The 20,417-nt window shown below is 40.2% G+C and overlaps 1 protein-coding gene across 8 annotated transcripts in view; it reads right to left on the bottom strand.

Moving 5' to 3' along the window:
• The window catches only part of mtd (TLD domain-containing protein mustard), a 74,545-nt gene that overhangs the window by 37,844 nt on the left and 16,284 nt on the right, over nucleotides 1-20,417 (bottom strand). For 2 of the 8 annotated variants that reach the window (XM_017154428.3, XM_017154430.3), the window contains exons 3-5: nucleotides 12,977-13,333; nucleotides 11,902-12,404; nucleotides 3,002-3,073 (exon numbers count right to left, since the gene is read on the bottom strand). The exons of 2 other annotated variants lie outside the window; for them this stretch is intronic. In XM_017154428.3, the coding sequence (XP_017009917.2) occupies nucleotides 3,002-3,073; nucleotides 11,902-12,404; nucleotides 12,977-13,243 (842 nt within the window). In that variant the 5' untranslated portion in view covers nucleotides 13,244-13,333. Of the gene's footprint in view, nucleotides 1-3,001; nucleotides 3,074-4,692; nucleotides 4,743-11,901; nucleotides 12,405-12,976; nucleotides 13,334-20,417 lie in introns of those variants that run through there. 4 more of the 8 variants (XM_017154431.3, XM_017154432.3, XM_017154434.3 and 1 more) reach the window with 2 other exon arrangements.

Raw genomic sequence — 20,417 nt, 5'->3', positions numbered from 1 at the left:
GAACGGACACACGGACATGGCTAGATCGACTATTATAATAATGCTGATCAATAATATATATTCCTTATAGGGTCTGCGTTGCAATTTTCTGATTAAAATCAATAAACCCGCAAGGGTATAAAAAAGGTATCTTTGATTAAGGCATCTTTTCCAGCGACGTATGTATATATGCTTGAAGTAGTTTTCCTTTTTTTTCATATTTCCCACAAAATCAAAGTTAAAGTGAGTGCACTACCAGGAAAGTCACACAAAATAGCAGGAATGCGGCGTGTCATAAATAGCCAGGGGGCACTGGGTGAAACCAATGAAGCCCAAGTCATTCAGGGCTCGATCACTGGGCCTCTATATCTTATCGCTCTTGTGCATTGTTTACCTTCGGGAAGTTGGCCCTGGGCTGCGATCAGTGGCATGAACGCCGAAAACAGCAGTAGCCGTTTTACTGGCACAATTCCACCGGGCCAAGTGTCAACAACCCACGGGGGTGTTGTTACTTGAAGCCCCGTCTTATTTATTTTTACCATCGATCGTGGCGAATTGCAGACAGTACGACTTGAACTCTGCCAATGACTCAGTTTTATTACGTGTACGTAATGTGCGACGCACAATAACATGAATTACTGGCGATTATTGCAGTTGTGAAATTGATAATAAAATGATCTCTTGTCGTTCCACGCAATTATTGGCCTTTTCCTACACCCAGAGAAATGTGGGACTATTTTTTAGGTAATGTATGACCTAAAAAATTTTCATAGACTAAAATTTCAGATTTAGGTAATGGGTTACCTTAAAATATTAGCATGTGGACTATGTTCCTACTTTTTAGGTAAAGCTAAAGAGATTTTTATAGGCCATCGTAACCTTAAAATTGGTCCATAAGACCTAAAATTTAGGAATAGTTTGAAGTCGATTATTACACACAATTTAATAAAAATATTGGTCCTTAATATTAATAAACAATTTATTCGGTTTTTTAAGTTTATTATTAAAAATTTTTATTAGACTTATCTTAAAGCTAGTGATATAAAAGTTTCAATATATAAACTCAATACCAACGTGGACTATTTTCCTACTTTTAAGGTAATAGTGCCCTATTCTAAAAATAGAATTCGCCTGTGCCCCTAGAAGCAGGCTTTGGTTTTGCCGCAGGGCCTTTAAGTAGTTCCGTAGACCAGAGGCTAGCATATTGGACTCTGGCGCAGAAGACCGGGGATCGATTCCCACCGAGGACAAAATAACATGATTGTTTTTTCAGAAAGGTAAAATGTTTACTTATCCGAATAAAACAATATAAGCAATTAAAATAAACAAATATGTTACTATCAATAGTAAAAATGTTAATTTTTTTTGAAAATACCTAATATTTAGGTAATTTTGACCTAAAAATCTAGTCCACTAGCCATTTTTTTAGGTAACGATTACCAGAAATAAATTCAAAACTGCGTAAAAAATATAGTCCACATGGACAACATTTAAGGTAATGCATGGCCTTGGCGCATTTTTCTGGCCATGTTTCCTAAAATTTTAGGTAATTAGGCCCCTTTTTAGTCCATTTTGTTTTCTGGGTGTAGGGTAGGATCTAAATATTCTAGTCCCAATGGAATATTTATATTTGCGTTTTAAAAAACTGCCTTATCTCACACTCTTCAAACCGCGGATTTTATCTGTCGACATCAATTAAACACCAGCCATTTATTTACACTTATACGCGACTTATAAATTATCAAAAATCGTTAATAAGACGACAGCGAACATTAAGATTATCTATAAATAATCTGGGAGCGAGTGTAATTTGAACGCTGGCCCGCTCGCTTTATAAATTATCAATATTTGCTGCCTGCCGTTTTCGGTTTAGTTTTCGCTCAGCCTAATTATACCCTTGCAGAGGGTATTATGATTTCAGTCAGAAGTTTGCAACGCAGTGAAGGAGACGTTTCCGACCCCATAAAGTATATATATTCTTGATCAGCATCACTAGACGAGTCGATCTAGCCATGTCCGTCTGTCCGTCTGTCCGTCTGACCGTCTGTCCGTCTGTCCGTCTGTCCGTCTGTCCGTCTGTCTGTTTCTACGCAAACTAGTCTCTCAGTTTTTGAGCTATCGGGATGAAACTTTCCCATAAGTCTTCTTTCTATTGCAGGTAGTATATATGTCGGAACCGACCGGATCGGACAACTATATCTTATAGCTCCCATAGGAAGGATCGGAAAAGAAAACGTTAAAAAAATTCTAGCTTCGGTGTTTTTTGAAATATTACCTTCTACTTTTGGGGATGTTATTTTTTAAATATTTCTGAATTTCGAATTAAATATTTAAAAAATCGGACGAATGTATCATATAGCTGCCATAGGAACAATCGGAAAATTAATGGAAAAGTGATAGGAAATAAATTCTAACTTCTTTGGTTTTTATTGTATTATCTTCTACTCTAGGATATGACTCTTTTTAAATATTTCCGAATTTCAATTTTAATTTGATCAAAATCGGACGACTGTATCATATAGCTGCCATAGGAACGATCGGAAAATTAATGAGATTAATGAAATTAATTGAACATTTTTGCGATTTGTTAATTAATAGGAATGATCTGCAAGGGTATTTAAGCTTCGGCTGGCCGAAGCTAGCTTCCTTTCTTGTTTATTGTTGCAATCGATTGGCTTGTTCGAAAGTTCATAAATTGCCAGCCCAATTGGCTTCGCAGCTATGGTCACAATTCGCTGAAAGTCAGATATATGATTATTTCTTAGTTCTATAAGTGCAGGGTTATCAAATATGGGCATGCAGGTGAGTTAAGAACACAGTCGGGCCGTGCAACATTCAACATGGATACGTGGATTAACATAGACTATATAAAGATATAGATAGTTATGTCATGCAGGTGCCTTTTCTACATTTACGTTTACTGGATGTGGCTCTGGCTCATTTGCATTTGTGTGGGTGTGGGTGGCGTGGGGTGGGGTGTGGGTGCTTCTATGGACAGGTGGAATCGTTAGTTGCAACTTACCTGCGCACGGGTATCGCCAAATTGTCAACGCTGCGTGACAAACTGGAAACATCTTGACTAGCTCTACGTGACCTGGCACGTTCGCAAATCATAAGGAGCACATCGGGGCAGGCGGACAAAACCAATTAAATGGGCAAATTGCGCCAAAACAAATACAGTAGGTCCAAAGAAATAAACGGAGAAAATAATATGGTAAATAAAAATATATAATTACGAAATGGTAAATTCCTAAATCGCCTAAATCGCGCGAGTTTAACAAACGCCAGTCTATGGAATGCACACGTAGCTGGAGGAATTCCTCGGATCCCAGCCCCGAATCCTCCCGTCTAATGGATCGCCATATATGCACCATTGGGTATCTACAGGGCTACATGTCTGTGGGGAGCACGTGGTTTAGACGACTTTGAGCTAATTGCTTTGGAGTCGTCACGTCCAGAAAAAAGGCGAATCGAGTGAGGTCGTGGAAATAAATGGGACCGACTTGGGAATAATAATAATAATACAAATTCTGATAATGATTAAACCAAACTAAGTTGTACGTAGACTCTTCAGAAATTCATAGAATCTTCCACACTTCAGACTTAAAAGTGCCTTTCAAGAATTACCATTTATTTGCAATCAGTTGATACTATCAGCATTATCAATATGTAGGTATTTAGAGTTCTTGTTTTCTTCTACGCACTCGAAATCTTGTTAAAACCAATGTCCAACCTGAGCTGCAAAAATACTTTAGCTTGTCAAGGGTGAACAGTTTATAGACCGATATGATATGAGTGCACACAAAAATCCCACAATTCGCGACTATTTCAGGTAAGATTGCTAGAACTCAAGGTTTTTTTTATACACAAACCTAGACACCCGAAAAGTCTCCGATATAGCCCATGGTCAAATCATTTGGCATAGACAGTTTATCTAAATTTAGGGCAATTGTAAAACAGTCGTTTAATCGACTGAGGAATTGTGTTTAATAGGTGTCGAGGAAATTTTTGCGAGAAGCTTTGTTAAATGAGCCAATGAAATTGGAAGAAAAATTCGTTAAATAGCATATAAATATATTAATCCAGAAAAAAGCCATTCAGCAAACGATTTATAAATTGATTAAACATCTTACATTTTTAAAAGGTAATTAACAGCAGATAAAATATTTTATTTAATGAGAGTTGCTTGTACTTTCGTCTTTTGGCTTTACAAGACTTGTTCACTTTACTTAACATTGACCCACAACGCCAAAAAGGCGAAACTTAATGGGCAAACAAAAGGGAATTCGGTTGGAAGCATGGGGAATATGAGTACGTGCTCAAGATCATGTTTGGAGTGTTTGATTGCAATGGTCTTCGGCTTGAAGCTCACCGGAAGTTAGTCCCCAGCTCAAAAGATTTACTTTTATCGTAAGACACTCGGTTTGATGTTTCTCTGAACTTAATAATATAAAGAAAATGTGTTATTTCCCAAGGATTATTTATAAAAACCTACACTTAATAATGAGCTCACGCCCCTGGTAAACAATTTTTAAAAAATCGCCTGACAAAAACGTTTGGACTCTAATCGAAAGTTTTTAACAATCGTCATAAAGATACAATTTATGAGGGAAGTATTTTGGTTACCAGGCAATTATTGATTTCTTAATAGAACTCTTTGATGCCAGCTTTGTTAAAAGAAAATGTATGAACTCAGGATACAAATTAGCTTACCAATAATATTGCGATGTTATTATAACGTTCTGCATTTTGTTTTCTACTTGTACGACTTTTTCACTTAGTTCATTACCTTGCTTACTCTAAAGTAGAGACAATATTAACCCAAAATTAAATGCAATTTCTGTGATGCCTTCACACACAACTCAAGGGCTAAAACAATTAAAGGAAATGATGAATGTTTCGGGGAAAATATTGGATACCGATTAACTAGTCGATCAATCATAGCCCAAGCAGTTGACAGATGAGCGAGAGAAAAAGCGGAGTGTAGCTAAGGCAAACAAAAGATAAATTCACTTGACACTGTTGACTTTTAATGATTCAATTTGGCTGTCACTGCTGTAGGTGGTGGAAAATATTGATGGCGAAATTAATTAGCTTGTCGGGGGAGCCAGTCGTCGGGCAGGGTAAAATACTACGAAAAACGCCCAAAGTCGGCCCTTATCAGTCGGAGTCTTGGCTGAATGCTAGCAAACACAACTGACAACAAACTGCAGTAGTTGTCGTATAAACACCGTCACGTGTTCTTCGGTCAGCGAATTAATTCCGACTTTGATTTTGATATAACTCCATTTCGCCCCCCGCCCCCAGCCCGACTTTTGATAATCATATTTAAATTCCCCCCTAAGGTCTGCCCCTCCTGCCACCCGTAATTAGAATTTTATGCCGCATTGTTATCTCTGTTTGCCCTGGCTTTTTGCTGCTCTGGAAAAATAAGGCGAACGAAATGCTGTTTGTATTTGCTCGTCCGTTGCTACCAACTTAACGACGAAGAAAAAGGTTAATTGGATTTTTGGACACATTTTTGCCTCTGCCTGTGCTATTTTTTGCATCACAAAATGTGTCATGTTCGAGGGCCAGTCAGCACGTGACGATTGCGTAATTTGACTCAGCGGAGTTTCAGCCAAAATTGTGGAAAATATGATAAAACGCTCTTGTATAATGACACACAAAATAATTGTGAAATAAGAAATATAAATTAAAATAAAATAAAATATTCTCTTCTCTGCCCAACTGATAATGATCCCCAGATCAGTGGTTGTTTCATTGATTACTTCATTGATTACCTCAGCCGCAGCTCCCGAGTGATCAGTCATGAACCCCGCACAAGGTCACTGCTCATTCAGTCTGCTCTTGAAAGTAATCCTCCTCCGCAAAACCAACAGAAACACACAAATTTGGGTTAAGGTTGGCCTTCACCCGCAGCCAGAAAAGAAAGTCAACGGCGGCATTATCTCGTTTGCGGTATTTGGATATAAAAGGCAGTTTGTAAACATTTAAATTAGCTGGCGGCGTTCTTAGTCATGCGCAGACGAGGAAATAATCGTCGCACATTTATATTGCACGCCAACATTTTTTGGACTGGCCTTAATTGAAACAATTAATTGCATTTTATATCACTTTTGTAATGCCTCCCGGGTGTGAGCACGACTGATTGTGGTCAGTTGCCTTTAATTTCTCGGCGCCGGCGGCGTCGTAATGAAAACATCAGCAACTCGTTTGAAACTTTTGTTCCAGCGTGAATACATTTTATTTCACCTGATTTCACATAAAATCTAGTTTGGATGTGTCGTGTTTGCCAGGTATTTAGCACGGGGCCTATAATTTCTGTGGCCAATCTGTGAGAATTGTCAGCCTGCCTTCATTAGCGGCTTATTGAGGTAATTCATATGGGGACCCAAGCAACACCTGGCCAAAATCTTTGGTGGCTGGACAGACGAGCCCCTTGATAGGAAAATTTAAAGAACTCAGAATTCAAACACCTAACAACGACTTAACTGACCTTCACTTTTGTAAATTCCACAACACGAATAAAAAACAACGATTCAAAACAAAGAAAGGCAGAGACGAAATTTCAATAAACCCGTTTGGCCAAAATTCAAAATATTTACACAAACTGACGCGGCAACAACAGCGCCGAGGAACTGTTATCTTTCATTTAAATTGAAACTTGCTTTACGTAAATTAAGATAAGAACCACCTTATCATTGGGAAAAAACGCGAACCAATAAACAAAGCATTGAACAAAGCGAGAATCTAATTGAAACGAATGCAAAACCCGCCTTCGAATCGAACAAATTTTCATCAATGAACAAATATTGATATATCGCAACGATTTCCTCTCTGGGTTTCCATCTGGAATTTGAGGTGCTCGAAGAAATTGCATTTAATTGGTTTTAAAGAGTTTCGTTAAATGTAATGAATATTTAATGCCATAAAGCCTAATTGCTTTGCACATTTCGTAATAAATATATAAGTAATTCGCATTGTAAATAAATTATGAATTGCAATTAACTCAACACACTCTCTGCGAAGGCACTGAGAATCCAGTTTAACACTCTGGCACTTTGCATTTGCATAAAATTACGATTTTTCGGGTGTGATCCAGCCGGGGAATCGGGAGAGAGAACGGTTCAAATGTCTCGCTACGCGACAGTTCCATTTCCAACTGACAGACGCAAAATAAAATTATCCCATGGGTCTCAGTTCTGAGTTCTGGGTCTGTCATTGTTAATGGCATGGGCAATGGAACTGGAACTGGATGTTATCATTCTGGATACGCTGGTGTGCGAGTGCGAGTGCTCCGCTGCCCTCTTGTTCTGACATTAATATATATTTATCAAATCAGCAGCCAGCCGAGCGCAATAAAAGGCCTCTGCCTCTGTGGACTTTGTGCACACACGCACGTAATCATTCGACCCAAGCGATCCCCAGATCCCCACTTTAATGCCACTCAGTGTGGAACTTAAGTTGGGGTGGAAGCGAAAGTATGTAAATACATCACAGTACATCATTGAAGCAAAAAGTTACTAGGATTATTAACAGGAGATTCAATGAATTTGATGTCAATCTGATAATATCTGCATTGATTTTAATCAACTCAAGATGATATACAAATTAAATTGTTAGCAGATCTGAAAATATCCGAATAGATCTGACTTAACTTCAGTTAGTACATGACTTCCACGTTGACACTGCGACAGTTACGCAAATAACGATAGGTTACGTCTTTCATAATTGTTATCATATGTTTAGTTTAGTTAAATATTTGAGCAACTAATTTAAAGTGCGCGCTAAATAGTTAAGCAAACAAACAGTGAGAAGGGAATCTCGTTTTATAATAGAAAATAAAGATGCTTGATAGGAAATCGAAACACTCCGGTAAATTGAAATAACTGTTTCGTACGCAATTAACTAATATATTTTATAATAATTCGTAGTCCACAATGAGATAATCCCTTCCCTATCTGCCAAGTCATTATGTATTCTCGTCATAAAATCCTCAACTGGATTATAAACTTTTAAAATTAATTATTATATTTACCTCATTTCCAGCAAATTAGCATGATCGTCTAGTAACCTAAGCGGTATCTTTATGATCAATCATCCCATCACACTTCATTATTACTGGATTCCCACCTGAGCTCGTCGAGCTGTCTGGGCCCCATTTTAATGTATTACCTAGTTGCAATATTAATTATCTTTAAGAATTTCTCGAGCCTGGAGCTGGGTAATTAATTTTGCACTGATCATCGATGAATATTGAAGCAATCGAACCCGTGGGATTACATCAACGCGGACTTGTTTAGAACGCTTTATACATATTAGAGATAGCTTAAAGCCAAACAGCACGAATTGTAAACAAAAAGTCAAAATCGATTTTGGACAAACGGACACACATTTGTATTTACCTTATGGGGCATACATATATGGCCAGGGGCGGGGGCAGGTGTAAAAATGAATTACGACTCAATTCGCTTTATATTGGGCGGCTATAAAGAGATATATGTTGATACCAAAATGTCAGGCCAGCCGAACCCGATTGAGGTCTTATGGAAGTCTTTGGTCAGTCCCCCATAAATCGTACGATTATACACAATATAATAAAGTATACTTCCCAGCCCATTGCGTTCGCCAAGTACCTGTCACAAATTCTTGTTACCTCTCGCTCGAAACGTTTTTGTTTCTGTTTTTGTATTCTGTATTTATTTTTGTTTGTGTTTTTAACTAAGCCCTCGACGCCATCGAAGGGGGCGTTACGAGTTCTGGACAGGCGGTGAGGTGGAGTGAACATTGTACCGAGTTTCCTAAAGGGTTCCCGTGTTCGTGTGCTTGTTGTTTCTTGTGCTAATTTGATAAGCTGAAGTGGGCCTCAGCTCGAAAAAAATAGTTGCTTCTTTGAATCTGATATTGAGACACTTTCAAGTGTGGAATCGACAGTTGCCGACTACCAGTAAAAGTTTGATCTAGGCACTTCACCCGCGAATGAGTCACCCAAACTCTTTGAACCCTATAACTGAGGTGCTTTTCTTTGGGAAATGAATCAGTATCAAACACAAGAATAATGGTAAAGTTATTACCCCTTATGGATTGATCCCCACGGTGAGTCAGAGAAAGAAATGAATATATGACGAGGTGTAAAGCATTTATAATTGGGGGTTTTATAAAGTGTTGTATAAATGATTTACTTTAATGCCTTTTTTTGGGTCACTGTGACAACTTAATAGACTCAAAAGGGGTTGGGTACACTTTTTTGGTTAAACTAAACCTCACACCTACCGCCCACTGGCAAAAACAAATAATAACCTCATAAATAATTCACTATAATACTTTATATTTTTATGCCGCCGATTTGATTTTATTGCCTTGTTTTAAAATTACTCTAAAGATAGCGTCAGAACCCCTATATAAAAGGTATGTGAGGATTTATGGCATTTGCATACAGTTGCACACAAGCATATAAGCTGATCAAATGTTTGCTAAAATTGTTGGAATCACTAAGTCTAAGTCTAAGCACCTTATGGGATATTGTTGGACTGATGGAATTCGTACTTGTGTCAATACCGCGCTGAAACAGAAGCCAAATGGGAATGGGAGGCACAAAGATAAGGAGGGGCACAGCGCCCCCAAGCTGAGCAAATATTCACGTGAGGCGAAATTCTGCCTTGTGACTGGAGGCTGTTCGCATTTGTTTGGACCAGGCTTAATTAACAATTTCAAGTGGCAAGCTTGCGGGGGCTTAGCGCTTTTTTCAACGGATACTCGATGGGAAAAAATCCACAAAAGTACCAAGAGCACACAAGTCAATCGATTGGCATGATTGGATATATTTCAGCTTCAAAGTTTCGAGCAACAAAGCCCTTCATCTTTGGTGGGGCTTACAAAAGATTTTTGTATAAAAGTAAGGGTCGTTGGAGGCATTTTTGAAAAAATAAATAAATATTTTACCTAATTTAGCATTACAAAATATTTACTTTAAATACTTTTCTATACAATATGTTCAACACTAAATTAACCTTTGTTTCATTTGGAATTCCCTTAAAATATCAATCAGATCCGTATCGCGTGTACTAAAAACGTGCTGCCCGAGCAGTTAAAAGTGCGCGACACTTCGATGTAGAATATTTATGTATGTATAGGATGGACTCATAGGAACGGAGGCGACCGATGCAGCAAATATGGTCAATTACGGTTATTGCCTTTGTTTACATTCCGTTGGACAATTCGCTTTATTTGTGGGCTCCATTAATTCTCTTTACAAGTTTAATTGACATTGGAAACTGTAAATGCCGCGTTTTATTATTCCCAGGCCGCTTACGTAAGCCAGAAAAAGAGGGTTCCTTCAAAAGATATAAACCCGATCAAGATAAATTTTTTGCAACTGCATAATTTACATGTTCAAAGTCCTCTTTCGTGGGAAAAAAATAATTACTGCAAAATGAACAGTGAAAGAGTATAGCCTTGATGTAAAAGTCCAGTCTTGCATTATTTGCTCATCAATATGTTCACCCAAAAGGTTTGTTATTTACACGGCCTTTCGGGCAATAATTTCTATTGTTTCTCGTTTTTAATTAAAGAAAATGAAACAACAAAACAATCACAAATAATCAAAAATAATTAAAATGCGAGGCAAGACGAAAATACAAACAGAGTCTCAAATCGAAATCGAGACATGAGCAAAGTGTGACAAGAGAAAGAAAACAATACAAAATGCTGGGTAATTAAAAGTAAGATATGACGAGAACAAACAAAAAAGTGTATTTTTGAGGAAGCACAAATTACACGAGAAATATCGGCATCGATGTGCAATATTTATAAGCCGATTCCCGTAATTCAAGAGCTGCACGGTCCGATCATCAGCTGATTTCGAGGGCTTTTCGCTCTTCTCCGGCTCTAATTGCCGCTGCCGGGGGCTAAGATTTGTGCGGGCATTAAAAATAATAATTATACTGAGCATAATGAAGCTTATTCCGCCTCGCCTGCTAGACAACCAAATGGGTAATGGCTAATGGAGTAGAGGCGGGTCCGAAGGCTGAAGCTGAAACCGAAACAGATCCAAAGCCCCCGTTGGGCGTCTGAGGCAATGACTTGGCCCGGTCGGCGGGTCGGGGTCAGTGAATGAACCTCTGAGCTCCCAGCCGAAGGTCTTTAAAAGTCTGTCTTCGTATGGGGAAGAAGAGCAGGTGTGAGAAACTACTTTATCATGCCAAACCAGCAATCCTCCCACATAGGTTGATCCATCCAAAGCAATCTTTATTTTGTATTTTTTAACTGCCACTGAATTTGCGAATTAAGGCAGAGGTATCTAATTTCCAATATGCATATGATTGTCAAAACGATTGTAAAATATTTAGGTAAAACCTATATTAACATTTTGATTGTATGGAGTGCACATGGAAAATGACTCAAGGAACTATTAAACTGTGAAGCCAAAAATAAAATTTCTTTTTAACATTTTCTAGAACCGATTTTGGTCCTGCTATAAGCCCTGACAACCCCTTAACCCGAAAAATGCTAACCAGAAATCTTTAATTAGAACCCTCGACGGTGATGAATGACTTTTGGCGAGTGCGTGAATCGTTATGCTTAATTGGCAATCGAGCGATTCGCCTGGTGATAATCCAGCTGCGCGGAGGTTCTCCTCTGAGGAAATGTCTCCCGACGCATCGCATAAATTAGGATGGAGCTGGATACCAGGCCCAGGGAGACCGGAAGCTTATCTGAAAGTGTGTGTCTGAGTGTGGGAGTGTTTCATGCCGGCAATTAATCACATATTCGACGGGTGTTAGTTCAACATTCGCAGCGGGAGGAGATTGGTGGGTTTGGGGGCACAAAGGGTCTCTTACGCAATCGATGCATTTTAGTCACTTGGCAAGGCGCTTGTTAAACACGCAGACGGTTAGATTGAAAGAGAGAGGGGCGAACCTGTTCTTGAAATTATCGGGCACGAAAATGTTCCACCAGGAGTGGCGCTTCTCGCGCGGGAAATACTCTCCGTGGCTGGGATCGATGATGTCGTCCTCGTCATCGTTGCCGTTTCCATTGGCAAAGCTGCCGGAGGCCTCGGCCAAGCTGTCGTTGGTGAGGTCGCTCTGGGACTCGCTGCACATGAGGCCCGAGTCCAAGCTCCTCTGGTTGATGTACTCCATCTTCTTGCGGCGATGCCTGTCCAACTTGGTCTGCAGGGAGCTGCGCCTGCGCCTCTGGCGATCGTTGGCGGGACCCTCGTACGAGGTGTTCAACCCCTGGAGCACTGGTCTCGGCGACTGGCTGCCATCCTCGAAGAAGGTCTGTTTGCCGGGGTCATTGGGGGAACTGGCCCTGATGTTCTCCTCGGAGCTGTATACGATCTCCGGGCTGTTGGGTGTGCCGGAGCCATCGGACTTCTCGCTGCGCACAGCCGATTCATACGAGTCTTTGGTAGAGTTCTGCAAGGGGAAAAATTAATGGGTTAATACTCAGACCAAATGAGGTTTTCATATTAAACATAAAACATTCTGACTAAAAACTGTAAGCTTTTACATTTTTCTTTCTTTTCTGTATATTCCAGGGACCGTAACAATAACATTTTTGGTTTTAATAATCACATATTAAGAGTTTTTATTGATTTCTAACTTATTTCTTATATTATTTATTTTTACCAGATAAAAAAAGAAATATGATTTTGAACATTTTTCAAAATTTTTAAAAGCTGTTTGGACTTATCTTTTTGTACTAGATTTATAATATTTAGAAAGTAAATCATTAGAGGATATATTTATACTGTCTGTCCTTTTAGGGATATAAGCAATTGAATATTTCTGAAATTTGAATTTGATTTGAAAAAATTTGACGATTATTTCCTCTATCTACCACGGAAACAGTCGGAAAATTAATAGGAAATGAGTTCGATAAATATTAGAGATTCCTTGATTATGATCGTATTCTCTCCTACTCTGGGATACATCGGATATAAAAACGAATTTAAGATCCAAAATATTGAGTGGGTTGTTGCACTTACCTTACTACTATCCCGCCGCAGGAAGGAGACGGCTATGGAGCTGCGACGCTTCTGGCTCTTGTCCGATTTGCTGGAGAACAGTCCGAGGGCCAGGGAGCTGCGCCTCGGGGGCTTCTGTGGGGGCAGTGGGGCCGTGACACTCAGACTGCCCTCCGTGTCCCCGGATCCGGAGTCGCCGTCGTGCTCATCGATGTTGACCAAGGACGGAATGGAGGCGCTGGCCCAGTCCTTCCGCAAGCGGTACTTGCCGCTGTCGATAATGCTCATCGTGGCTCAGATCGGTTCTCGGGCGGTTAATTTGGCGACTGGTTACTGGTAACTGCTAACCGTTAGCCGATAACTGTTAACCGTTAGGCGCTGCAAGTACTCGAACCGATTAATTATCGTCGAAAAACATGGCTACGGGGTTTGTTTTGGCTGTTAATTGCCGCGCTCCAATTACTACCAAGCGTTGCCCTCTCTCTGTCTCTCTTTTTCTCTGCGGTTGCGAAACTTTTACTTTCGGTGAACTCTATTGAACCGACATTAGCGTGGTAATTAGCAGGCCGTTGTCGGTCGAGCGGAACGCCGTCGTCGTTACTCCGACAAGCAAACACAATAAAACCAGCCTGCACTGGAATACCCCAGTGCATCGGGAACTATTACTATCCAGGGGGATGAGGGCCGGGTTTATCAGTAGGGAAAGCAGGGAGGTTATTTCATTAGGGGAAGATAGGGGCAGCGAATCAAGATCGATATGTAAACATACTGCCAGTTTGACATTAATCATTCAATTTGCCTACCCTTTGAACGCCAATAAAATTAGCTATGAAAATATTTGATTGAATAATAAAACCAATAAGACTTGAGAACCTTAGACATGAGATCAGTTGCAGTCATTACAAATTTTTCCTAGCCAACATCATAAAACGTTGAAAAGTGAGTTATTATAAGTAACATATTAATGTAATTTAATTTTGAGTTGTATATGTGGGAATTATAGCACCATTAGATTTAGTTTAGATAAAATAAATAAAATGTTTTTTGAATTTCTATTTTTGAACACTTTGATTCATAATATCCGAAATAAGTCTAATCCGCGTAACGACCCAGAAAAGTGTACTTAAACAATTACACCCAACAGAGCTCAGCTCAGTCCTCTCACTTTTAACCCGCTTGCCTGCCTATTCCGCAACAAAATACGTACTTACATCGCGGAGGTAGCAACAAACAAAGCAGTTAATAATGCAAATTAACTCAAAACTTCATGACATCATGGGCGAGTAACAATGGGCAACAACCTACGACAACAAAACAACAGCCTATACAGCATGGGTTATTACAGAAACCAGCACAAAAATTCAATGATGACGACGAGCGCTGTGATGATGATGATAATGCCGGCGATGACTGACTAGAATTGCTGGGATCGGGGGAGTGGGGGATGGGGGATGGAACAAGGGGCCAAGATACGCCACTTGGCTGTGAAATCGAAAGTGCCTAAAGTTTAGCTCGACTTGCCTTACAACTGTCGCTATCACACGATTCTGGTCGGAACAATGGATGGCAGTCGGCAATTTAAGGGGCGGGAGCCCCCGCATATGTTTCTGTAAACCGACAGACTTTACAATTTAACGCCAGATCAAGTCGTGAGAGGCTGTTTATATTTCCAATTCTCACTCGGGCCGGGAAAATTGTAGTTAATGTTTGGGGGGAACCAGGGGTAGCTAATTGAAATGGGTCATTAGACCCCACGCGACAAATTACGAGACTATGAATAGTGCTGTGCTGGCCACCCAGAAAAAAGTGGTGTAATAAATTCTAACATTCAGAAGTGGTTTTAAAAAGATTTAAGAGACTATGTTATAAACTATTACTTTAATCTATACATTATATTCTATAGAAACTCAAAAGGCAAATAGCATTTTGTAACTATAACTTAGGCATCCTTGATTTCGAGACTGAGTTACTTTATTTCCCAGGCGGGGTATGGAGTGCATAGCAATCCCAGATGATTAGATCACTGAAGTGGGCCGGTACTCGAGATTTGCTCACATGTGTCCCTGGTAATATCTCTGGAGGAGCTATTGGCAGGCTTTCCGCAGTGTTTGCGCACAAACACTTGACAAAGCCGTAAATACGCGCCACCTTATCGGGCCGAATATATAGGAAGAGAGCAATTTGAATATACGGGTAGCTTTGTGATGGAAAAAAGCCAACCTTGTCCGCTCGATAAGTGAGCAGAGCGGGAACTCGAAACTGACCACAACCGGTCGAGCTCAAGGCGCTTACACTGTAAGTCCAACTCGACTCGAATCAAGTGCAGGTTCCGCTGGACTGGAATGGATTGGAGTTCACGCTTGACGGCCAGGCACGTACATAAGTCACGGGTCTAGGTCTTGGACTTGGTCTGGATCGGGGTCTCGCTTCGGGTTTTGGTTGGCGATGGGGTCTAGGTCTAGGTCTTGGCTCTCGGCTCTCCACACGGTCTCCATTGGGCCGCGAAGGTGGGATCCATTCCATAATTTATGGCCCATATTAATAATCCATTGAGGAGTCTATTATCTATTTGGCTGTCGCCTGATCAATTGTGCAATGCGCGCATAAATAAATAAATCCAAAGACCTGCAGCCAAAGTCCGTATTAAAAGTCTTAGTGTGTCAATGTCATGGCGAGTCAAGCGTATAAACTGGTCGCGGGCTGTGGATCCCTTAATAAATTTAGCTAGCACTTTTGGGGCGGAAAGAAAAGTAATAAAATTTATGGGCTGAACGAAAAATTAATTTTTAATTTATTTTAGCAATGAAAAAGTATCCTTCTTATACTTTGAGTATTTAGCAAGATATAAGGACTTGAAATTGAAAATATCTGAAAATTTGTTGACAATTTCTGAAGGGAAAATATGCTCCCTAAGAGGAAAATAAAAAACTATATTTATCAGAGTTATAATTATAATGTACAGCAACGTAGATCATTATTCTGATCTTTAAATTACTAAAATTCTTATTGATTTTATTTAATTACTCTGTTATTCATTTTTTCTGGAAAATCGAGTGCAATCTCTGTGTAACAAAATTTTCCATGGAACTCCCAGAAGAACGGAAAACTACAGCACGTGATAAGCGGAGTTGCGGCTGATAAGGACGCAGAAAGGCGCACGAGAGCACAGACTTATAAATACCTCTTTGGGGGGTATCGGATCGCCTCTCCGTATTCAGATGGAAATGCCGCAGACAAGAGCCCATAAAACACTCGATGACGAGGCCAACTGTCACATGGTTGAGGCTGCAGCTGCAATTTGCAGTGCATGGCAAGGTCCAGTGAAAATGTTGATAAACTTTGATGTGCTCAAGTGTGAAAATTTTCCATAGTCTATGTTTATACGCTGTGGTAAATAAAACGAGCGCCGAGAATAGATTATAGCATCACAGGAAGTTTAAAGGGGCAAGGTATGGGAAATACGGCTGAGTTAAAGCGAAACTTTGGCCAGCCATTCGAGTAGGTAAAACTGTCCACCGACATTGATTTATGGCCCACTTGATGGGACTAATCTTGAGGATTTGGCTTTATGATTGGGAAATCCTAAGAATTATACCTACGATAATACGGGATTGATTGTGTTAAATAAATACGTAAACGGGATTGACGTTCGCTTAAATTTCGGTTTCATCAGAATAACCAGAATAACAATTCACATTATTGTTGATTATAATTATTACTTCTTAAAAAAAAGTTAAGATCAACCATTTACAATCTTTTAAAAATGGGTACGTTTTTGAACCATAATTTTCTATAGAAATGTCATTATGGCAGCAGCATATCTAAAACCATACTTTCGTTTTCAATTGAACGCAAGCACCTAAAATTGCATTACATGAAAAATATTGGCCACCCTTTCAAAATCATATGTAATTAATATTCACCAAGAGATTCAAGGAACCCTGGGTTTCATATTTTCACGATCCCTAGAATAATAACCTTGACAGCAGTGCATTTCGACTGGGCTGCGGGCACGTAAAAGTGCACTTTCGATTTCGATAGAAACCGACCGGCAGCAAATGTATCTCGCAGATACACACGTTGACTGGTAGGTGCAGACGCGTTATGGGGCCAAATGAAATGGAATGAAATGCGAACGGGCAGAGGAGACAAAATGCAACTGAAACAGAAACAGCAGCGAAACAAGAGCAACACGATATAAATAAACCACTCAGACGGCGCAACAATGGACACTGGGAGGTACAGATACAAATGTATCTACACACGACGATTGGCGGATACATCGCGTGTGCACGGCATGTAAGCGATATGTCCGACGTTGTGTTGAAGCAATTTGCTACATAAATGCCGCAAACATCTCGTCGGGGGTGGGAAAGCGAAACCGTTTGCCCAGATGAAAGGGAAAACGGGCAGAAATGAGAATTTTGAAATGTGCATTCCACTCGTTCCCTCCCCTTTGAATAATCATGATCTGCGTAAGCAGCTGGCAATTGCTTATTAGGCAAACCGGTTGAACAAATAACTCGCTAATAATCGTCTTAGGTTCATAAATTGCGATATCATGTGCGACAGCAGCCGAATTCCAAGCCAATTCCCAGCCAAATGTCGAGCACCCTCAGTAGTGCTAGGGTTGTCAGCTGTCGCGAATTCGAGCCCATAAATCACACTTTTGGAATAATTAATTCCCTTTCTTGCGCTCCTTTTCGAAATGAAAACAAAACTGGTCGCTGGGAGTCGTTGAACCGTCGAGTGTGACATGTGTATCTACGTGTGCGGCCAAGAGACAAATGTATCTGCATGTGCTACCGTTTTAGCGGGCGTTGTCATTAGCCAAAGTGCTAAGTGGTCGACAGTTTTGGCTCACATATCTGCTAGAAACGAGTGGCTCTCGGTCTGCGTTCTGTTTGCCCAATCGCTCGAATTTCCTTTTCGGAATCGCCATAAACAATTGCATCAGCAGCAGCCCGGCTGTTTATTTGAGCCCAGTTTCACATGACAAGACGGCCTGCGGCTTTATTAATAGACTCTGCTCGCATTGCCCATACGCGTTTGCTCGCCGGCGAATTCCCGCCTGTCCATTCGATCACTAACTAACCTGTTTACACCTGGCCGGGCTTGCACACCTAATGCAGGGCGTTGGGTGGGGCCCCCTATACCATTACCATCGTGATGCAGGCGAGGGCGTGGGAGTGTTCTGCGTTTCGTTTCTGGGCTTCTATAAGTGCGAGCCGGCGAAAATGGGTTGGGTCGTTGGTCCGGACTTAGAGCGGGTGTCCGATGGTCACGGCGGTCTCTTGGCGAAACGTTATCGCTATTCCTTCATATTTATTTATTTCTTCAGTCCCTGCAAGACACTCCTTTGAACTCAGTCCGTTATGAAAGTAACTTGACTTTTCAAGCCTCTTCCGCATTTGATGTTACACTCTCCAACCAATTTCAAACATTAATTTCCATTCAAAAAGCTGTGAAAATAATATTTTTAAATTTTAGTTTTTGAAATACGGTCCGAAATATTACTGCCAATATAAATACATTAATAGTCAAAAGTATCATTACCATGCGCGGATCCACGGAAGGTGATATGGGTGATATATCACCACTCACTCGGATGAAAAATGAAAGAAATTTTGGTATTCAAAAAGTATACAACAAAAAAATTGTTCTTATCACACCCCACAACAAAATCCTAGATCCGCCACTGATCGTTACCCTATTTTTTCCCGTATCTACCAGATAAAAGTAATTGCTCCCCGAAAGTTGCCGCTCAGATAAGCATTCCCAGAAACACAAGCCTCACTTTCAAGTTACAGATACCTCCGCTCCCAGAAGTAATTCAATACAATCACAATAAACATCCACGGAAAAAACTCGAAAATAAAGTTGTTTGCAAACAAAAAAAGATGCCCGTTCGATGACACAAGAATATAATCTTTCGGAATTTTTAGAATGAAATACAGCCACTTGGCTAAACAGAACACGTAAGCCATATAAAATATATGAATTCCAGAAAGGCACACGTAATAACAAATTTGTATAGCTAAAGACCAACTCAAATTTAACGATTTTTTCCACAAAGTAACAAGCAGGTATCACAAATAGCCGCTGATAATTGAGTATTATATAAATAGTAAACAACAGGGACCAATAATGTTTGTTGTTGACTGGGGAACATATCTTGAGATGTCTCCATGAGTCTGATCACACCTGTAACCCCGCTGTTTAGTCTACAAGCATTAATAAACAAGCGACAAAACTATAAATCCGCCTTAGAATCGAAATCATGATACTCAAAAGCCGCCGACTGACAAACGAGTCGGGGGATTGGGCACTTGTAACCAGAGAGCGGACATTGCCGGGTTGATATGGCGACATGGAATGACATAATCCGTAACCGTGACACTTGAGCCGATTTGTGTGTGAACCGCAGAAAGAATGCTGACATGCTCTTGGTATCCGAGTCCGGCTCTTTCCCGGTATCTGTATCTGTATCTTTTGTGCTCTCGAGCCGGTCAACAATTAAAGTGTTCTGACGACTGTGGTTTTCTCGAGCCTCGATAATTATTTGCCGCACTGGAAGCAAAACAAAAGTATCTTACCATGGCGGAAGTAGAGTCGCCTTTGTTGGGAAACCAGTTCGGATTCGGAATTCACTGTCTCCCGCGCAACTACTCGCTCAATCAGACCCAATTAATCGTCAACTTTGTGTTCCGCAAAATGTGAACAGCTTGGAGAACAGCGGGTATGCGTAAACAAATTACAAGTGCTCCGAAACAAGCCAAAGACGGAACCGAATCACATGGGTGGGCCTCACGCCCCGATAGTCCCCAGAATGGGAAGACTATAAAAATAAAATCACCTGCCGGCGGCAATCAATATGCAAATCAGAATCGCCTTTAATAACGCAGCGCCCGATGATTTGAATGGGTTATGAGTGCAGTTGCTTGATTAATGATCTAGAGACTCGATAGATGTGTAGGCGTGACACTCAGGAAGTGGAAGTGATTTTTGGGAGCCATAAGGAACACCTTATAATTTTTGTATTGATTGCGGATCTACATATTCTAGTTCCAGTTTTAAAAATACAAATAAATTGATCCTTTAAAATCATTGTAAAAGTGTGTTTTAAAATGTTGTACATTTTACCTATTTCCCAAAATTGTTTCATTTTACTGGTCCAAATCCAAAGGCGTATTTTATTTAATTGGTCTTATCTATCCAACCCTAAAGTATATATAGAATTTATTGAGCATATTGCCGGAAAAGTTTCTTGGCAGCTGCTTTCGAAAAATTTGGCACACTTTGGGCGACCAGAACCGAAAATGTGTAATAAAAATTTTATGAACGCTCTCCGCGATACTTAAATATTGGTATTTATTAAATCATCGATTGTCGACAGTAAATCAAAAGTATGTTTATAGGGGATGGAGGGTACTTATTGTCTCGAGTAACTGAACGATCGGAT

This window comes from Drosophila takahashii, chromosome 3R, assembly GCF_030179915.1.
Source record: "Drosophila takahashii strain IR98-3 E-12201 chromosome 3R, DtakHiC1v2, whole genome shotgun sequence".
Classification (NCBI taxonomy): domain Eukaryota; kingdom Metazoa; phylum Arthropoda; class Insecta; order Diptera; family Drosophilidae; genus Drosophila; species Drosophila takahashii.
Note: the sequence above shows the minus strand (reverse complement) of the source record. Positions and strands in the feature narration are given on the sequence as shown.